This window comes from Zingiber officinale, chromosome 9B, assembly GCF_018446385.1.
Source record: "Zingiber officinale cultivar Zhangliang chromosome 9B, Zo_v1.1, whole genome shotgun sequence".
Taxonomy (NCBI): domain Eukaryota; kingdom Viridiplantae; phylum Streptophyta; class Magnoliopsida; order Zingiberales; family Zingiberaceae; genus Zingiber; species Zingiber officinale.
Window position 1 is genome coordinate 27,523,972 of NC_056003.1, and position 16,399 is coordinate 27,540,370.

At 40.0% G+C, this 16,399-nt stretch overlaps 1 protein-coding gene across 1 annotated transcript; it reads right to left on the minus strand.

Moving 5' to 3' along the window:
- Window positions 1-11,500: 11,500 nt before the first annotated feature.
- Window positions 11,501-15,738, minus strand: LOC122024213. Its single transcript, XM_042582776.1, has 3 exons — window positions 15,151-15,738; window positions 13,873-14,003; window positions 11,501-12,558 (listed from the first exon to the last, which is right to left on the minus strand). The coding sequence occupies exons 1-3, from the start codon at window positions 15,370-15,372 to the stop codon at window positions 11,817-11,819; spliced, it is 1,095 nt and encodes a 364-aa protein (XP_042438710.1). The 5' UTR covers window positions 15,373-15,738; the 3' UTR covers window positions 11,501-11,816.
- Window positions 15,739-16,399: the final 661 nt, after the last annotated feature.

The following is a 16,399-nucleotide window of genomic DNA, read 5'->3' on the forward strand; positions in this document are numbered from 1 at the left end:
AGTATTCTTACTAGTATTCTTACTGGTCTCGGACCAGCGCCATCGCCGCCGGTCTCGGACCGGAGTATCCTTACTGGTCTCGGACCAGCGCCATCGCCACCGGTCTTGGACCGGAGTATCCTTACTGGTCTCGGACCAGCGCCATCGCCACCGGTCTCGGACCGGAGTAGCCCCAGACTCTCGCCTCAGTGCGAGTTATAAGTGAGCTCTGCTCTCACGCCCAACGACCTTTCAGGTCGGCTCCCATGCGAGAATTAAAAGTGAGCTCTGCGCTCACGCCCAACGACCTTTCAGGTCGGTAGCCCCAGACTCTCGCCTCAGTGCGAGTTATAAGTGAGCTTTGCTCTCGCAACGTTTTCGGTCGGCTCCCATGCGAGAATTAAAAGTGAGCTCTGCGCTCACGCCCAACGACCTTTCCAGACTCTCGTGCCCTCGGTCGACCTTCCGGTCGGTGTCCCAGACTCTCGTCTCAGCGCAAGTTATAAGTGAGCTATGCTCTCACGACTAACGACCTTCCCGGTTGATGTCCCAGACTCTCGCCTCAAGCCGAGTTATAAGTGAGCTATGCTCTCACGCCCAACGACCTTCCCAGTCGGTGTTCCAGACTCTCGGCCCAGCGCGAGTTATAAGTGAGCTCTGCTCTCACGCCCAACGACCTTCCAGGTCGATGTCCCAGACTCTTGCCTCAAGGCGAGTTATAAGTGAGCTATGCTCTCACGCCCAACGACCTTCCCGGTCGGTGTTCCAGACTCTTGCCCCAGCGCGATATATAAGTGAGCAATGCTCTCACGCCCAACGACATTCCTGGTCGGTGTTCCAGACTCTCGCCCCAGTGCAAATTATAAATGAGCTTTGCTCTCACGCCCAATGACTTCCCGGTCGGTGTTCCAGACTCTCGCCTCAGTGCGAGTTATAAGTGAGCTCTGCTCTCACGCTCAACGACCTTTCAGGTCGGCTCCCATGCAAGAATTAAAAGTGAGCTCTGCGCTCACGCTCAACGACCTTTCAGGTCGGTAATCCCAGACTCTCGCCTTAGTGCGAGTTATAAGTGAGCTCTGCTCTCACGCCCAACGACCTTTCAGGTCGGCTCCCATGCGAGAAATATAAGTGAGCCCTGTTCTCACGCCCCAGACTCTCGCCTCAGTGCGAGTTATAAGTGAGCTCTGCTCTCACGCCCAACGACCTTTCAGGTCGGCTCCCATGCGAGAATCGAAAGTGAGCCCTGCCCTCACGCCCAACGACCTTTCAGGTCGGCCCCTACGCGGGGATCAAAAATCAACTCCTCTGCGAAAATCATAAGCGAGCTCGGTGCCTATACCTGACTACCTTTCTGAGGGATGTGCCTCACCTTGAGCGGAGCGTTTTCCATAATCAGGTCAGCTACATCTGGCTTTACTTTACGCAAATTTCAAATATGCAGCAAATACGCAGGGCAAAGGATGTGGAACGTCATCTACCCTACTCCTAGAGCGTCAGTATTAACTACGAAATCAGGTTTTGCGCATTCATTACAGTTTTAAGCCTTAAGTACTATGTCGGTTTTATTATCCAAAATTCATACATGAAAAGGAATCAAGAAGCGATTCTTAGCTCTTACACACGGGCCAGTTTCTAAAAAATACTTGCTAGATGAAAATTGAGCAGGAAAGACTATGCCGAAAGGAGACAAAGATACAAGCATAACAGCACAATCCAATAAGACGGTGATACAGCCAAGGCCACAAGCAAGAACGCCTTATGACAAAGGAGCCACTGAGACAACTATCCCCCAGACCGGCTTTAACTCGGGGAAAGGATGGGTCATGGAGAATGAGCGCTGCCGTGTGAAGAAATGTCTGGGGATTCAGGAGCCTCGGGGGCATTCAAGGCTCGCACCAGCTGCGAGTGTAAGGAGTCGATGACTGTTTGCTGCTGAGCGATCGTATGTTGCTTATCGTCGAGACACGCACGGAGGAGAGATAACTCCGCCTCATGCTCCCGCTGCAAACGTTCCTGGAGGCTAAGTTGGTGCTGCAGGCTAGCCTGGCATTCCTCTTTCCTCGTCTTCTCCGCATGTACGCAGTGCTTCGCCAGACGGTACAGATCTTCCATGGAACGCAGGGCAGCCATCTGGCGATCCCGATCCTGGGACACGCGCTCCAGTTCGCGTTCTCTCGCGACAAGTAGCGAGGTGAGTTGATTTACCAGCCTTTGGGAGGACGGTTGATCGACTTCGTCAGAAGAAGGAGAATGCATCTCGAGGGGAGGAAGCTGGCAGAACGTGGATTAACAAGAGAAAGTAGGCAAGCAGGAATGAGGGAGGATAGATTAAAGAAGTGATCGCGAGGCTCTTTATAAAGAAGGAGGGTGGCCAAGTCAAAGCAATTGCGTGGGGACGGCGCCCCAGCCGACTGCCGATGCAATTAAGGAGGCATGGTATCCCAGGCGACACGACACCAAGGTTGATGTGGAAGCCTAGGCGACGCGACACAAAAGTGGGTGCGTGACGCAGGAAGCAGAGCGCGCAGAGATATGCTGAGGTCACAGAGATGTGCTGAGGCAGAAGCACAGAGATATGCTGAAGTCTCAGAGTTATGCTGAGATCGTAGAGAGGTGCGAAGGTCTAGTCAGTCAGACTGTCGTCCTCCTTCGACTAGACTTGTGAGGGAGGCTTGTGATACGGTTGGTAATGGAGGGGCCCATGAGGAAAGGGTTAGAAAAGCCAAGGCTATATGGCGGTCAAAAGTCAAGAGGACGTGGTGGTCAATAGTCAAGGTGATGCGGCAGTCAATGGACAGGCTGACGGGGCGGTTAAAGGCAAGCAGGTGTGATAGTCAGAGGGCAGGCGGGCTGGCCGATCAAAGGGGCGAAGCAGTTGGAAGACGAGGAAAGACGTCAAGCGGAACACAAGTCACGGGTCGGCATCGGCAGGGCTGTCCCGAGGGAGTCCGATCTACAAGCCCTTGATTCAAAAGGACTGGAGGTACAAGTCACGGGTCGACATCGGCAGGGCTACCCAGAGGGAGGCCGATCTACCGGCCTGTGATTTAAAGAACTGGAAGTATAGGCCAATGGGTCGGAAGCGGCAGAGCTGATCAGAAGCAGCCCAAGCTACAGACCTGCGGTTGAGGGCCATGAAGTACAAAGCGGAGGATACAAGTCGGCATCGGCATGGCTGTTTAGGAGAAGTCCAATCTATAGGCCTGTGATTCAAAGAACTGGAAGTATAGGCCAATGGGTCGGAAGCGGCAGAGCTGATCAGAAGCAGCCCAAGCTACAGACCTGCGGTTGAGGGCCATGAAGTACAAAGCGCAGGATACAAGTCGGCATCGACAGGGCTATTTAGGGGAAGTCCGATCTATAGGCCTGCGATTCAAAGAAATGGAAGTATAGGTCAATGGGTCGGAAGCGACAGAGCTGATCAGAAGCAGCCCGAGCTACAGACCTGCGGTTGAGGGCCGGGAAATACAGAGCGCAGGATGCAGGTTGAAGATCAGCGTAGCTGTGTCTAGACAGCTAGGTCTGCAGGTCTACGAGTTGGAGGCCCGGAAATACGAACCACGGGTGCAGGCCGACGCAGGACACAATGGATCGGAAGAGCTAAGTAGCACGGGTGCGGAGAATCTCAACGGTCCGCCGAGGAGAGTCATTACATATCAACACTGCGGGCGAAAGCAGAGATTCCTAAAACGAAAAGATGCCCTCATAACCAGTAGTAGCCTGCCAACTGTCTCCCACTACAAGACAAAATCCATGTACGAAGGCGGAGGTTCCAAAACGGAAAGATGCTTGCACAATAAATGGCAGTACGACAGGTGTCCGGAACTAGGCGACAAAGCCCAGCGTCTAACGTTTTTTCTGACAAGATGGCAGGTTCTAGGGGAAGGACGCAGAAAAGGGGAGAGATCCCTCGTACGCATGTACGCGCACACACTCTCTCGTCACTTTTTTTCTTCTCAACTGTTTTTCTTCTTCTTCTTTCTGTTCTTTCTGGGGAAAAGGGACCTGACTTGAGCGTCGGAGGGCCTGATCCGGGGACTTTTTCCCTGGGTTTCGGTCTCTAACGTGAGGAGGAAGATTGTCTGAGTGTGTGCAGGGTCCTGCAGCAGCGTCAGCCACCCGTGGGAGCCGCGTCATCTTCTACGACCTTCCGTCAACCATCGGGATACCTGGACCAGCTTCCGTCCGACTCAGCCTCTGGACGGGATCAGTCTTCAAAGTGATTAATGAAGTAGAAAATATCTAAATAAAAATTACGCTGCTTATGGATGGCTGAAATATTTGATTTTTTTCCCTATTATTATTGCTGGGTAGTAAAAATTTAGGGAAACTTCCAGTTGCATATTTAAATGGCTTTAGAAAAATAATAATAAAAAAGAGAATTATGTCATGTTAACATAAAATGTTCAATGATAAGTTTGATAGACAATTGATGCATCAAATACTATATTCTGAATTATGCCAATTTGCATTATAAATTGCATGAAATCTGTTTAGATATACGTTAATCATTTTCTATACATAAAATATTTGACAAAATATGTGTAATGACATGTGATTTTGAATGGTACATGATTGTAGGTATGTTGTCTACTGCTTTTTTAGATTCTTAGACATGCTTATGTATTTATTTTCTATCCTATGATTTAAGTTACATTACCAATGGGAGATTTGCAAGTTAGATATAATGTATGGGCAATAGAATAGAACAACGAATTGTTAAAACTCATGGTTGAGGTTGTCATGCAAAGATGACGTGATAGAAGTGGAATCTTTAGCAAAAAAAAAAAAATCATAGAAACAAAAATACTACTAGCTCTAAACATAAAACTTGCAATCTAATAAACTTTCACACAATATCAAAGTCGTTTAAAGTGGTTCAAACAGAGGTACATCAACTATTGTAAGCTTATGCGTCATAACTCTGGTTTTTGGATGAGATCCTAAGACGACTCTTGAAGAAATATGGAAGGATTATTTTAAGATTCATAGTTTCTATTTAAAATAATAAATTTTGCATTTATGATTAGAATTATAACTAGTTTTAGCACATGTTATTTTTCATTCTTTGTAGTCTCATCCGAAATATGAATATTATCGAACAGATACTTTTGAGGATTATGAAGATCTAAGAATTGCAGTTGGAAATGGAATTGTTATAGGAAAATACTCGATAAAACTAGGAGATGACATTGATGCAAGAACTTTATGTTGGGACATTGACGTCCGCTAGAGAGGGGTGAATAGCGTCTCACATAAATCGTCGCTTCCTACGCTTGTTAGTGCACAGCAGAAATACAAAATAAAACTAACAAATAGAAAGCTAAACCTAGAGGCAATAACCAAAATAATCAAACCTCTAACACGTTTATGTAACATGGTTCGGAGATCACTTACTCCTACTTCACGGCTGTTCGTAAGGTGGATTATCTCAATCCATCGATGAATGATTCCTCAGAGAACTTCCGGCTAACTCGCGTAGCTCCTTGTGGGTGGACAAACCTCACCACAACTCGTACAAGACCACACTAGATCACTTGAGCATTTCGAGATTTTAATTAGGGTTAACCGTCACAAATTTCGTCAACTTTACCCAAGCACCCCGAGCTCTCTTAAATAGAGCTCAGGAGAAAACACCTAGCTATGTTTCCCGCCACCAGTCAACTGGTCTTTGTGGATTTCGATCGTTATAGGCCAACGGCTCGATACCAGTCGATTAATGAGAACATCAGTCGACTGCTACAGTAATGCTACATTAATTACTACAGTAACTAAAAAAATTACCCTGGGTACAGTCTTTCATACACTTGTCCTTGCCTGCACAACCTAGACCTAGTCTTCTAGCCCCCTCCATCAGCCTCTTGTCCCTCGGATGCCTCTCCATCCTTCACGTCTTACCTTCTGGAGCTTCCTTTGGCCTTGTCCTAGTTGTCGGGTCTTCCTTTGCCAAGAGGCTCCTCATCTCCAAGACTTCAACCGTTACCAAGTCACACTTGGACTTACATTGCCAAGACTACATACTTGGACTTACACCGTCAAGACTCCTCTTAGACTTTTCTCTTTTACCAAGATCACATTTGGACTTTCTTTGTTGTACATATATCCTGCACACTCACAATGCATATCAAATATAACAATAAACTTAACTTAAATATTTGTCCAAATATCAAAACCTAGAACACCTAGATTGCTCTAACACATTAGAGGTGGAAGGAAATCGAAGTATTAATTTGTTAGATGATTATGTGTTTGATCACTATACTAGTGAATTCGTGTAAAGTGATAGACAAGAATCTTCATACAAGCCTTCATTTTTCGAGGAGTCTGCTCCACCATTACCATCTCAACCCATAAGTTTGAAAGTTCTTCCAACCATTAGAAAACGAGATAGGACCGAGCTTGAAGGAAAATCAAGTGCATTCAAGAATACTAATGCATATGTTATGTATAGACTCTCTCACACTCTTGAGAAGGTGACTTCTAAAATAGAATCAATAGGGAATGCAAGTGAAAACTGTTGGGATGCTATCAAAGAGGTCCCAAACTTGGATCATCATACTCGATACAAAGTATTTGCTTTGCTTATTACCCAATTAAAGGAGATCGATTTTTTAAAAATGACCATGGAAGAGCGTTTAGGATGGATAAACTATAAAGGAATGAATGAGTGAATTTTTAAAGCATGATTAGTAATGATTTTTATTATGTTAAAATTCTATCATATTATTTTAAATTATTTTTTGGTGATTGAACTAACAACAATTTCTTAGTTCAGATTATTTATAAATTTATAAGTTTCAAGTTAATTATCAATTATATCTTGTTTTGGTTATAAGTGGAATGATTTTCATAAATTATTAGAGTTTTTTTAATTTTAATTTCTTGTTTGATATCAGGGGATACATTTAAATGTCAAACATCAACATGCATGAAGTAGAAGAATAAATGGAATAAGAGGTATTGGAAGAAGAATTAAATGAAACACTTATGTGTTTGCTTGTGACATTTTATAGGATCCTTATATGTGTTGATTGAGCATATAGCTTATATGCATAGTGAACATATCCATCGTCCCTTAAGTAGACGACCAATAACTTCTAACGGATATGATTATATTAATAGAATATTAAAAGAGGATCCAGCACACTTTTGAGAAGTTTATAGAATGCATCTTGGTGTATTTTTAAAATTGTACAACATCCTTAGAGAAAAAAAATACCATTGCAAGATACAAGATACATTTGTATTGAAGAAATGGTTATCATGTTTTTAGTCGTTGTTGGTCACAATATTCGATATTCTTTGATTCATAAAACATTTGATCGATCATACTACAATACTAGCCAAAACTTCAACAAGATATTGAAAGCATTAAATAATATTGCAGTAGATATGATGGTCAAATCTGAATTTGTAGTGACCAAGAGAATAAGGGAGAGTAAAAAAAATTTTCCTTACTTTAAAATAAGTAAAGAAATTCTTATATTATTATTATTATTATTATTATTTTGTCATTGTTACAAGATTATATTGGAGTTATTGATGGTAATTAGTTTTTAACAATGGTGCCGCGATACGATACTAATAGCTATCGTAATCATCATGGAATGATTTTCAAAATATTTTGGCAACATGTAACTTTGATTTAGAATTCATATATGTGCTCGGGGGGTGGAGGGATCTATCCATGATTCAAATGTTTTGACAGATATTTTATCAAGAAATAACGGGCTTAAAGTTCTACAAGGTGTATATATTTTGTTCTATATGCCACTTGTTTAATTTATGTTATTTTATTATAATTTTTTAAAATTGCATATATTATTTATATTTGGTCATTTGATTTCACAACATGGTTTGATAGGTAAATATTTTTTAGTGGACGATGGATCTGAATCGGGGTCAATTTTTGGCTCCATTTCAAGGTATACATTATCATCTCCAGGAATTCATTAGCCAAGATCGTAATCCAGAAAATGAAAAAGAGTTGTTAAATCTTCGTCACCCAAGAGCGTCATTGACAAGATATTTGGAATATTTAAATCACGGTTTGAAATATTCAAAACAGCTCCTCCATTTTCATATATAACACAAGTCGAGCTTGTTTTAGCTTACCGAATTGTATAATTTTCTTCGCAAGGAATGTTGTTCTGATAAATTTCCAGTTGAACTAGATAATGAAGTTTCATTATTCTTGTTGGAACAAGTTTATGATGTTGATTAATTTGATCAATTATTTGATACTTAAAAACAACAATGAGCAAATGTCAATGCATGAAAAGATATAATAGTGAATTGAATTTGGAGTGATATTCATCATATTAATAATAATGAACCTTAGATTTCTATAAATTTCTATGAAAAAATTTATAAATATCTATAAAATTCTCGTAAAAAAAATATTATATAAAATTCTTTTCATAATTTTATGAGATTTTATAAAAATCAATGAACTTCACTTATCATTAAAAGTCAATACATGAAAGTCAATCAAGAGATTTGATTCTCTTGATTGAATACAATGTCTTAAGTAGAATCGAAAGAGACGTGAGATCTTTTCTTGCTCAAAGACAGAAACTACGCTTCAACACCCCGAAGCCTGCTTGCCATCAGAAGTCTCTGTTTTTTAGAATTTCAATTTTAGAAAATATCAGTTAATTTAATTTAATTTTAAAATTTATTATTCGTTTAAATTAGATAGACGTAATAAATTAAATTTTTTTTTATCAAATCAAATTTTTAGACCGATCAAAATTAAATTGTTATTAAACTGAATCGAATTTTTTTTAGATTATAATTAAAAATTTTGAGTTAATTTAATTTTTTACTACATTAATAATATTTTATTAGTTTAATTTTAATTAAAAATTTTAATTTTAAATCTAAAATATTTAATCCGATTCAATTAATTTGATTAGATTTAATGTATACTCACCTTGCTACAATCTGATCGCTCATCGTTCTTTTGTATGTTTTTTACAATTTCTCATTATCTTCATTTCTTTTTTTATTTTTCATCTTTCTTGTTGCTATTCAACCTTTCTAGATTCAGTTCGGCAAATCTTCAACGACCATGCTTCGTCGGAATATTTCTTGTCGAAAGACCAATCTGTCTTTCCCTCTTTGAGTTAATTAAAACAGAGGCTCTTCTCTGATTTCCTTTCCTTTCCTTTCCCTGCTTCGCCAAGCTGGAGCTCAGAAAGTGACCCTCCTTTTTTGACTTCCTCATCTGCTTCCGCCCATCTCCGGTCTACAATTCCGACGGGTCGCCTCACGCCGCCGCCCGCGACGGCCCGCGACCGCTCGCCGCGCTTGTTCTGGATCGCTGTCGGGAAGAAGAAGAGCAGGAAGAAGGTCGTCCAGGCCCACTCTCCGTCCAAAGCCAGGTTCAAACTACTCCCGTCCGGAGATGAGAGCAAGGTAACCTTCCTTCCTCCTCTTCAATTAATTTATTCCTCGACGTCGGACGGAAATCTCTGCAGTCGCCGGAAGTGAACCGCGGAGGCGGCGATCATTTATGCACGTGCTCTCCACGTTAGGCTGATGGAGTATTCCACGTCGGACCAAGCTTCCGTGGTGCCCATCGGAAAAATCTTGTTTTTATTGGACTTAACCTTAGAAGAAAACTTGTGTGGAATTAATTATATATTTTCTTTTACATATGGTAAACGATCATTAGCTCGTCCAACATTTCCATCAATCCGTCCCAATCCGTCCCGTCCTTAAAAAAGGAGCACATATCTCAAAGGTCATTTTTTTTATGGTCCAAAAAATATGTCACTCGTATTTATAATCAGATTTTGATCACGATCTAATCGTAAATGGTTATGATCTCTTCTTGGGTTCATCGTCCCTACCAGATTATAATTTTTATTCGGAGAGGGCGGCCGGAGGTCGCCCGGAGACCTCCGATAGTGGATAAGTGGTCAGGTTATTGGACGTCAAGTGAGGGTGTCCTCCGGGCGGCCTCTGGCCGTCCACTCCGAATAAAAACTATAATATGATGGGGACGGTGAACCCAGGAAGGGATCGCAACCATTTGCGGCCGGATCATGGCCACGATCCGACCGTAAATACGAGTGACACATCCTCTGGACCATAAAAAGTGGTCTAGAAGATTCTGCCTCCTTAAAGAGAGAATAGTTAAAATAGATAGGAATCCTCTAGTCCAGAATTCTTAAATCAGTCATGATTCTCTATCTATTCATTGGTTAGATGAGTTGAATCTCACCTATTTAACAAGTGAAGTCTAACCCACCCAATTAATAAATAAACAGAACTTCTTCTAATCCAAATAATTTTGGACCAGAGGATAGGATCTGACCTCTATTAAAAGATCTGTTTAACTTAGATTTCTTTCTCACAAACTGACGTACGAGTTTGTGTCGGTTAGGATGATAACAATAACGGCAGCGACATTGGCGATAACAAGCAACTAGCCGATAAGAGGAGCGCCTCAAATAATGACCAAACTCAGAGTAGTCAGAATCATCACTTTAATCGAGCTCGATAAATGATTCGAAGCAACCTAGGAACATTGCAAGTCGAATTGGCGAGTTGGATCCATCTTATTGGCACCGGGATTATGGCAATCACTTTCGCCGTCATGATGTTTGTAGGTCGTAGCACAGCTATAGTTTGCTTGTGTTACATATTTCGGTTAGTGAGAATATCATCGTCGAAAGATAAAGAGGGAATAATCGATATCGATATGGATCCAGCTGAATACAAGAAGAGAGTGATTTCGAAAGGTTTGCTTCAAAGAAATGGTCCGAAACCATCAAATATTGCTCGTTGCTAGAGATAAAAATCTCCTCTCTTTTTTTCCTTTTAAAGATTTTGCTAATGGTGTGATAAAAATATATTTCTTGTACATAGGCCACAAGAAACCATGGATCAAATATAGACTCAAGAATAATTTGAAGAGTAAACTTAATCGTATACTATTTTTCAGAATTCAATTTGTTATTATCTTTTGAAGAAACAAGTTTGTATGATATATGTATTGTCAAATTATACTCGACACTTTTCGTTTTATAAATTGGCATCTTGGCACTCATCTATGTCAGAATAGCACATAGACATATTTTTAAACATGGAGTTGGTAATCAAACTAAATAAATTTTGGATCACTTATTTAGTGGTTGGATCAACAAATCAATCTAATATACTTGCCCCCACGGGTGTGATGCATGATAAAGTATTTAAAGGAATAATATGAGAATCAAGTTTGAATCTCAAATGAGATGACTTCATAAGTTGTACTTCAGATCTACCTAATAGGTGAACCGGAGATAAAAGCTACCTACTTCTAAGGTTAGTCAGGTGAAATCCAAACATCTAGATTATGTATATATATAAAAAAATCATAACCAAAACATTGCTCCAATTAAGTGCATTAGTCAAACCAACCTGTAGAAAATTAAAAATTAACATGCATGATGAAATGTAGAAATGATTGTTGATCAAAACTAACAATGCTGTTCACCTGTACCACCTGATAACAGTAAACTCGAGCAAATTAATATGGGCAAGTAATGAAATAGCATATATTTCTTATGGTAGCAATAGTAAGAACTCAATGACTGTTGTATTCTCCCCCACTCGAACAAATGGGTATATACAAAAAAAAAGGTATTCGCACTGGTATAACAAAGAACTTATTTAGAAAATGATGGCAAATCAAAAAGACTCTCAATCAGTTCAGCTCTTGCTTCATTTACCCTTATTTCATAATCCACTTCTGTGTCTTTTGGCAATAAATACTGCAATGCCTTAATTCAAGGCCTGCGACCTGCCTGATTCATCCACTGTACCAGAGGCTCTAACGCTAATGATCAATCAACAGCCGCTTTGTTCTTCCAGATGCTTCTTGGTATCGGCAAGCCAACAAGCAAGGGCCTGACGAGGTCTTCGGTCTTCAAGGTCCAAGTACTTGTTGGCCAAATGAAGGAACTGTTTTCGTTTTCCTGCAAGGCTGGCGTACTGAATGATTTTCTAACAGGAGAAGACCCAGCATATATGAAAGAATCTCCATTTGAGGTAACATCTAATACGGCCATGTCTATTTCAGTTTTGCTAGCCAGTTTTGGTCTTGCTGCCAAGCCTTTTCCTTTCCATCCTGAAAATTCACTGTCATTCTCCTCTTTGAACTGCAATTCTGGGGTGGACAGAGACTCATTTGCATCACCTTTTTGCCGCCTCCTGATAGAATTCTCCATGTCGATGCTCTCAGCATTATTTGAAATGGTGTGGTTCTTTTTAGACTTGCTGTTTAGTGCTAAGAAACCATTGATCAAACTTGTAGTTTTCCAATCCTGATGCGAGTGTGAATCAGAAAATGGTGGGTCCGTGGACCAAATTTCATCATCAGAGCAGCTACCACCTGTTCGATACACAGTCATCTCATAACCTTCAAGAGCTGAGCCCTTTTTGAGTTCTGTGAAACCATAATATGATTGCAGGCTGCTCATTGCTGAGGACATCTGTCTTGGGTAGGTTTTTGCCTTCATTGAGTCCAACAAATCCAGCACATCAGCACCAAAACGACAGGGTGGAGGAGTATGATCTCTCGAAGGACTGTTGGCGTCATATGACAAACAAAATTGATAAGAATAATGTTCAAGTAGAAAAAGGTTCAAAAAGGCTCGTAACTGTTTACAAATCTGAGAAACTTTTATTTGAAAGCAAACTGATACCTTATTCAAATAGTACCTAATATCATTGAGTCTCCTCAACAGAATATAGAAAATCATTGAAAAGAAGATATGGTGGTGAATTAGCTAGAGAGTAAATACTAATTACTAGCGGATTAGACAGTGCATTTATCGCTAATGACGAATCCTCCAAAGGTTTAAAGTACACCTCATGCTAAAAATTTGGCCTTCAATTGAAACATCATAATTTTTGTGTTATGTTGACACTCAGCACACTCCTTCACACTTCAAAGTGTGTCAAGTTATTTTAATTAAAATTTTAGACCAACAAATTAAAAAAAAAAAATAGAAGCTTCGCAACTAATGATCTCCATTTTTTAACGAGTCAGTATGGCTAAAACTCACAGTACTGCCAGATACAATTCTGTTATTTATTTATTATTATTATTATTTTTTTTGAGGAAAAATGGAATGGCAAAAGCTCCAGAGTCCATTAATCTACAAGATTATTTACAAGATATTCCACATGTAAAAGGTTATGTTGAAAACAAGAGATTCATGATATTTGTTAGCATAATGTTAAACTTGTTAAGTATTAGGTATATCACATTGCAGCAATCTGGATGAATAAACAGAAGAGTTCTAGTGGGCAACTGAGAGTGATTACACAGTATTATACTTGTTTATGTTTGTCAAAGCCAAGTTAGGTGTGCTCTTCTGCACGGACATTCCAGTGTTCGCATTAATTTGACAGCTAAATTGTTTAGAAGAATATCTTCACAAGTTTTTGGTAATGCAAATATTTGTAGTAGAGTTGCGATTCTTAGTTTGTATGTTCACTTTGTATGTTTACAATTGAACAAAAGGTGAGATGTTGACTCATTTCCAAGCTACAAAAGTGCAAGATAAGTTATTCAAAAATACAAATTGTGTTGCTAAATTTTGGTGTGCATTCTGTCATTAGATATTATTCAGCAGAGGCACTGGACCACAGAAGGTTCTTTAATGAATCATTAAGTTCAGGATGCTATTACAGCATGCCCAAAATACAATGCAAAATATTGCAGAAGCAGAAGAAAATACACCAATTCAAAGAGTTTTTGAAAGGTGAGAAAGGAAAAAGTTCATAACAAGTGCATAACTTAAACCATGGTAACGTTGACTTTAAACTGCAACAACTTTACCCTATCGTAGAGTGTGATAACATGTAAAACTTAGTAATAAAAAAGGGAAGTACCTATCAGCAACTGAATTGTCAGACAGACAATTTGATGGAGGATGCTTTCCTGGCAATGGAATCAACAAAGTTTTATGTGCAAACATTTGAATATCAGTCATTAAGCCATTCAAGCGTTTGATGTCTTCTACCTAAAACATCAAAGAAAAATTTTCTTACAACCATCAATTGGAATATAGGATAGGATAAACTAAAACATAAAGAAATTAAAAAATCAACCACGTTAAACCAATAAATATAACTGGTAAGTAAGTAGATCCTTCTAAGTTGGAAAAACAGACATTATTTCACTTTCTACAAATCACATAATGAGTTCCAAAATGACAAGAAAGTGTATTGATAATATGCAAGTAAATAACACCTACTTTCTGAATGTTTATTTCATGATACAAATTGAATTAGCATATTTAAGGCATACTTAACTCAAGGATGACTTACAGAGAGGATTATAGAGACAATGAAAAACCTTCATCATTTTAGTTCCACCAAAATCAGATAAAACTAAAAACTCTTCGACCACACCAAAATATGTACACTCATAACTTCTTACAAAATAATACCCATTCATGGCTTGTTATAAAATAATGCTCACTCGATCCTAAAAAGTTTATCGGCACTAATCCTCATCATCAAGCCCCAACAATGAACTTGCAACTACCGACCTTAGTTGGTCAGGCTGAGCTAGCTAGTTGGCTTGATCAGTTTGTACGGATCAAGTGAGTTGGATGAGCCAATTGGACTGAGAAAGCTTGATGGGGAATCAGATCGGGCAATCAGCATGGGTGATCAAATTGAACTAGTAGGTAGGGCTAATTGGACCAAACAACTTGGCAGGGCCAATGGGTCAATTAGGAACCACACAGTCAAGCAAACTTGATAGGCCAGTCGGGTCAAGAGGATTTAACAGTCCAATTAGTTCAAGCAAACCGATCGTGCTAATCAGGCCGAGAGATAAATTAAAGAATATTCATTCACCTATTTATACATTCAAACATGTCAATCCATCCTTCCATTTTTTTTTCATCCAACTACTCTAATCCATACTTCTATGATAAAAAAAAAACTTACGGATTTATATTTACCATAGACAAATAAGACAAAAACACATGGAATCGATGCCAAATTGAATAGAAAGTACAACTTTGATCCGAATAATTGTTGTTGTTTTTTTTTTTTTTTTACTTCGAGCCAAAAGTAATTTGTTATGCTCAAACATGGAGTAAAGAACTAAACTGAGAGCGGCAAAGATGAGCAAGAAAGCAAACTGAAATCAAGTACCTCAACCCCGTACTTTATGGCGACGCCAGGAAGCGTATCCATCTTGGACACTCGATGCTCTATGTAATTCGCCTTGGGAGGGGAATCCGATGAAAAAGATGTCTCAGAAGAGGACGAGGTGCCCGTCTGGATCATATTGCTCTCCCACGAAGGGTAGTCTGATCCATCAACGAAACTATCGGACAGGACGCGAGAGCTCCTTCGGATCCCCCTTGCTCCCATCCCCAACAACTCCAATGACGCTTCAGACGACCAAGAACAATGGAAGAACGTTGCTAATGCTCCAAACGGGAGGCTTTTCGCCCTATTTTCCCCGTACCAATCAACGACGCACGACCCCTAAGATCTGCCCGCCAGATCTCCCGCCGACAAGCCAATCTCCACCAAATGCTGACCAAAATTCAGCGGACAAAGAGCAGCAACCGGTAATCCAAGTCAATCCGACGCAGAAGAACTGGATTTTTGCGATGAATCCAGCGAGAGATGAAGCCGGAGCGGACGAAACGAAGGCAAGAAGCGGTAAACCAGCGGAAATGGGGGAGGAGGAGGAGGAGAGACCACAGCAAGAACGCGAAGGCGTCGTCGTCTTGACTTGATAAAGAGCGAGGAGCAGACCCCCGCGAGTTTTGACTCGGTGTGACTCGCACGCGGACACGTGGCCTCATTCCACTAGGTAATTACTTTTTACCCGTTCGACGCGGCGTCGTCCGTCCACCCAAACCCTTCTCCTCTGGTTTTGTGCACGAAACATAAATACCCCCACATTTTTAGGCCAGTCAAGTGGAGCCATGTGGTAAGGGAGATACACACGATGGAATAATAGTTATTATTATTCTAATTAAATTTTAATATTATTTTTAATTATTTTTGGCTTTAGTCAAGGATTTCGACCTAACTCTACCCCTGTTTTTAATAATTTATTCGCCTATTGTTGATGAATAAAAAAATTATTAATTGTGTTATTCATTGAATTTACATTTTCAATTAAATTAATCGTTTTTGGTGGATGGCTAACTAATCAATGATGGAAGGTAGAAAAGTCACCCAGGGCAATAGTACTGCGTCGGGCATCTTCTCACTTTGATATTTAAGAATTAAATTTTAACTTAATTAATATTTTTTTAAATAGATGATTGATTAAAAATATATAATTAATAGTCATCCATTATTAATATTTTTAAATTTGCTCTAATAATTAGTAAAAAAATTATAAAATTAAATCAGTTATTTTTAGATTAATCGGCGAATA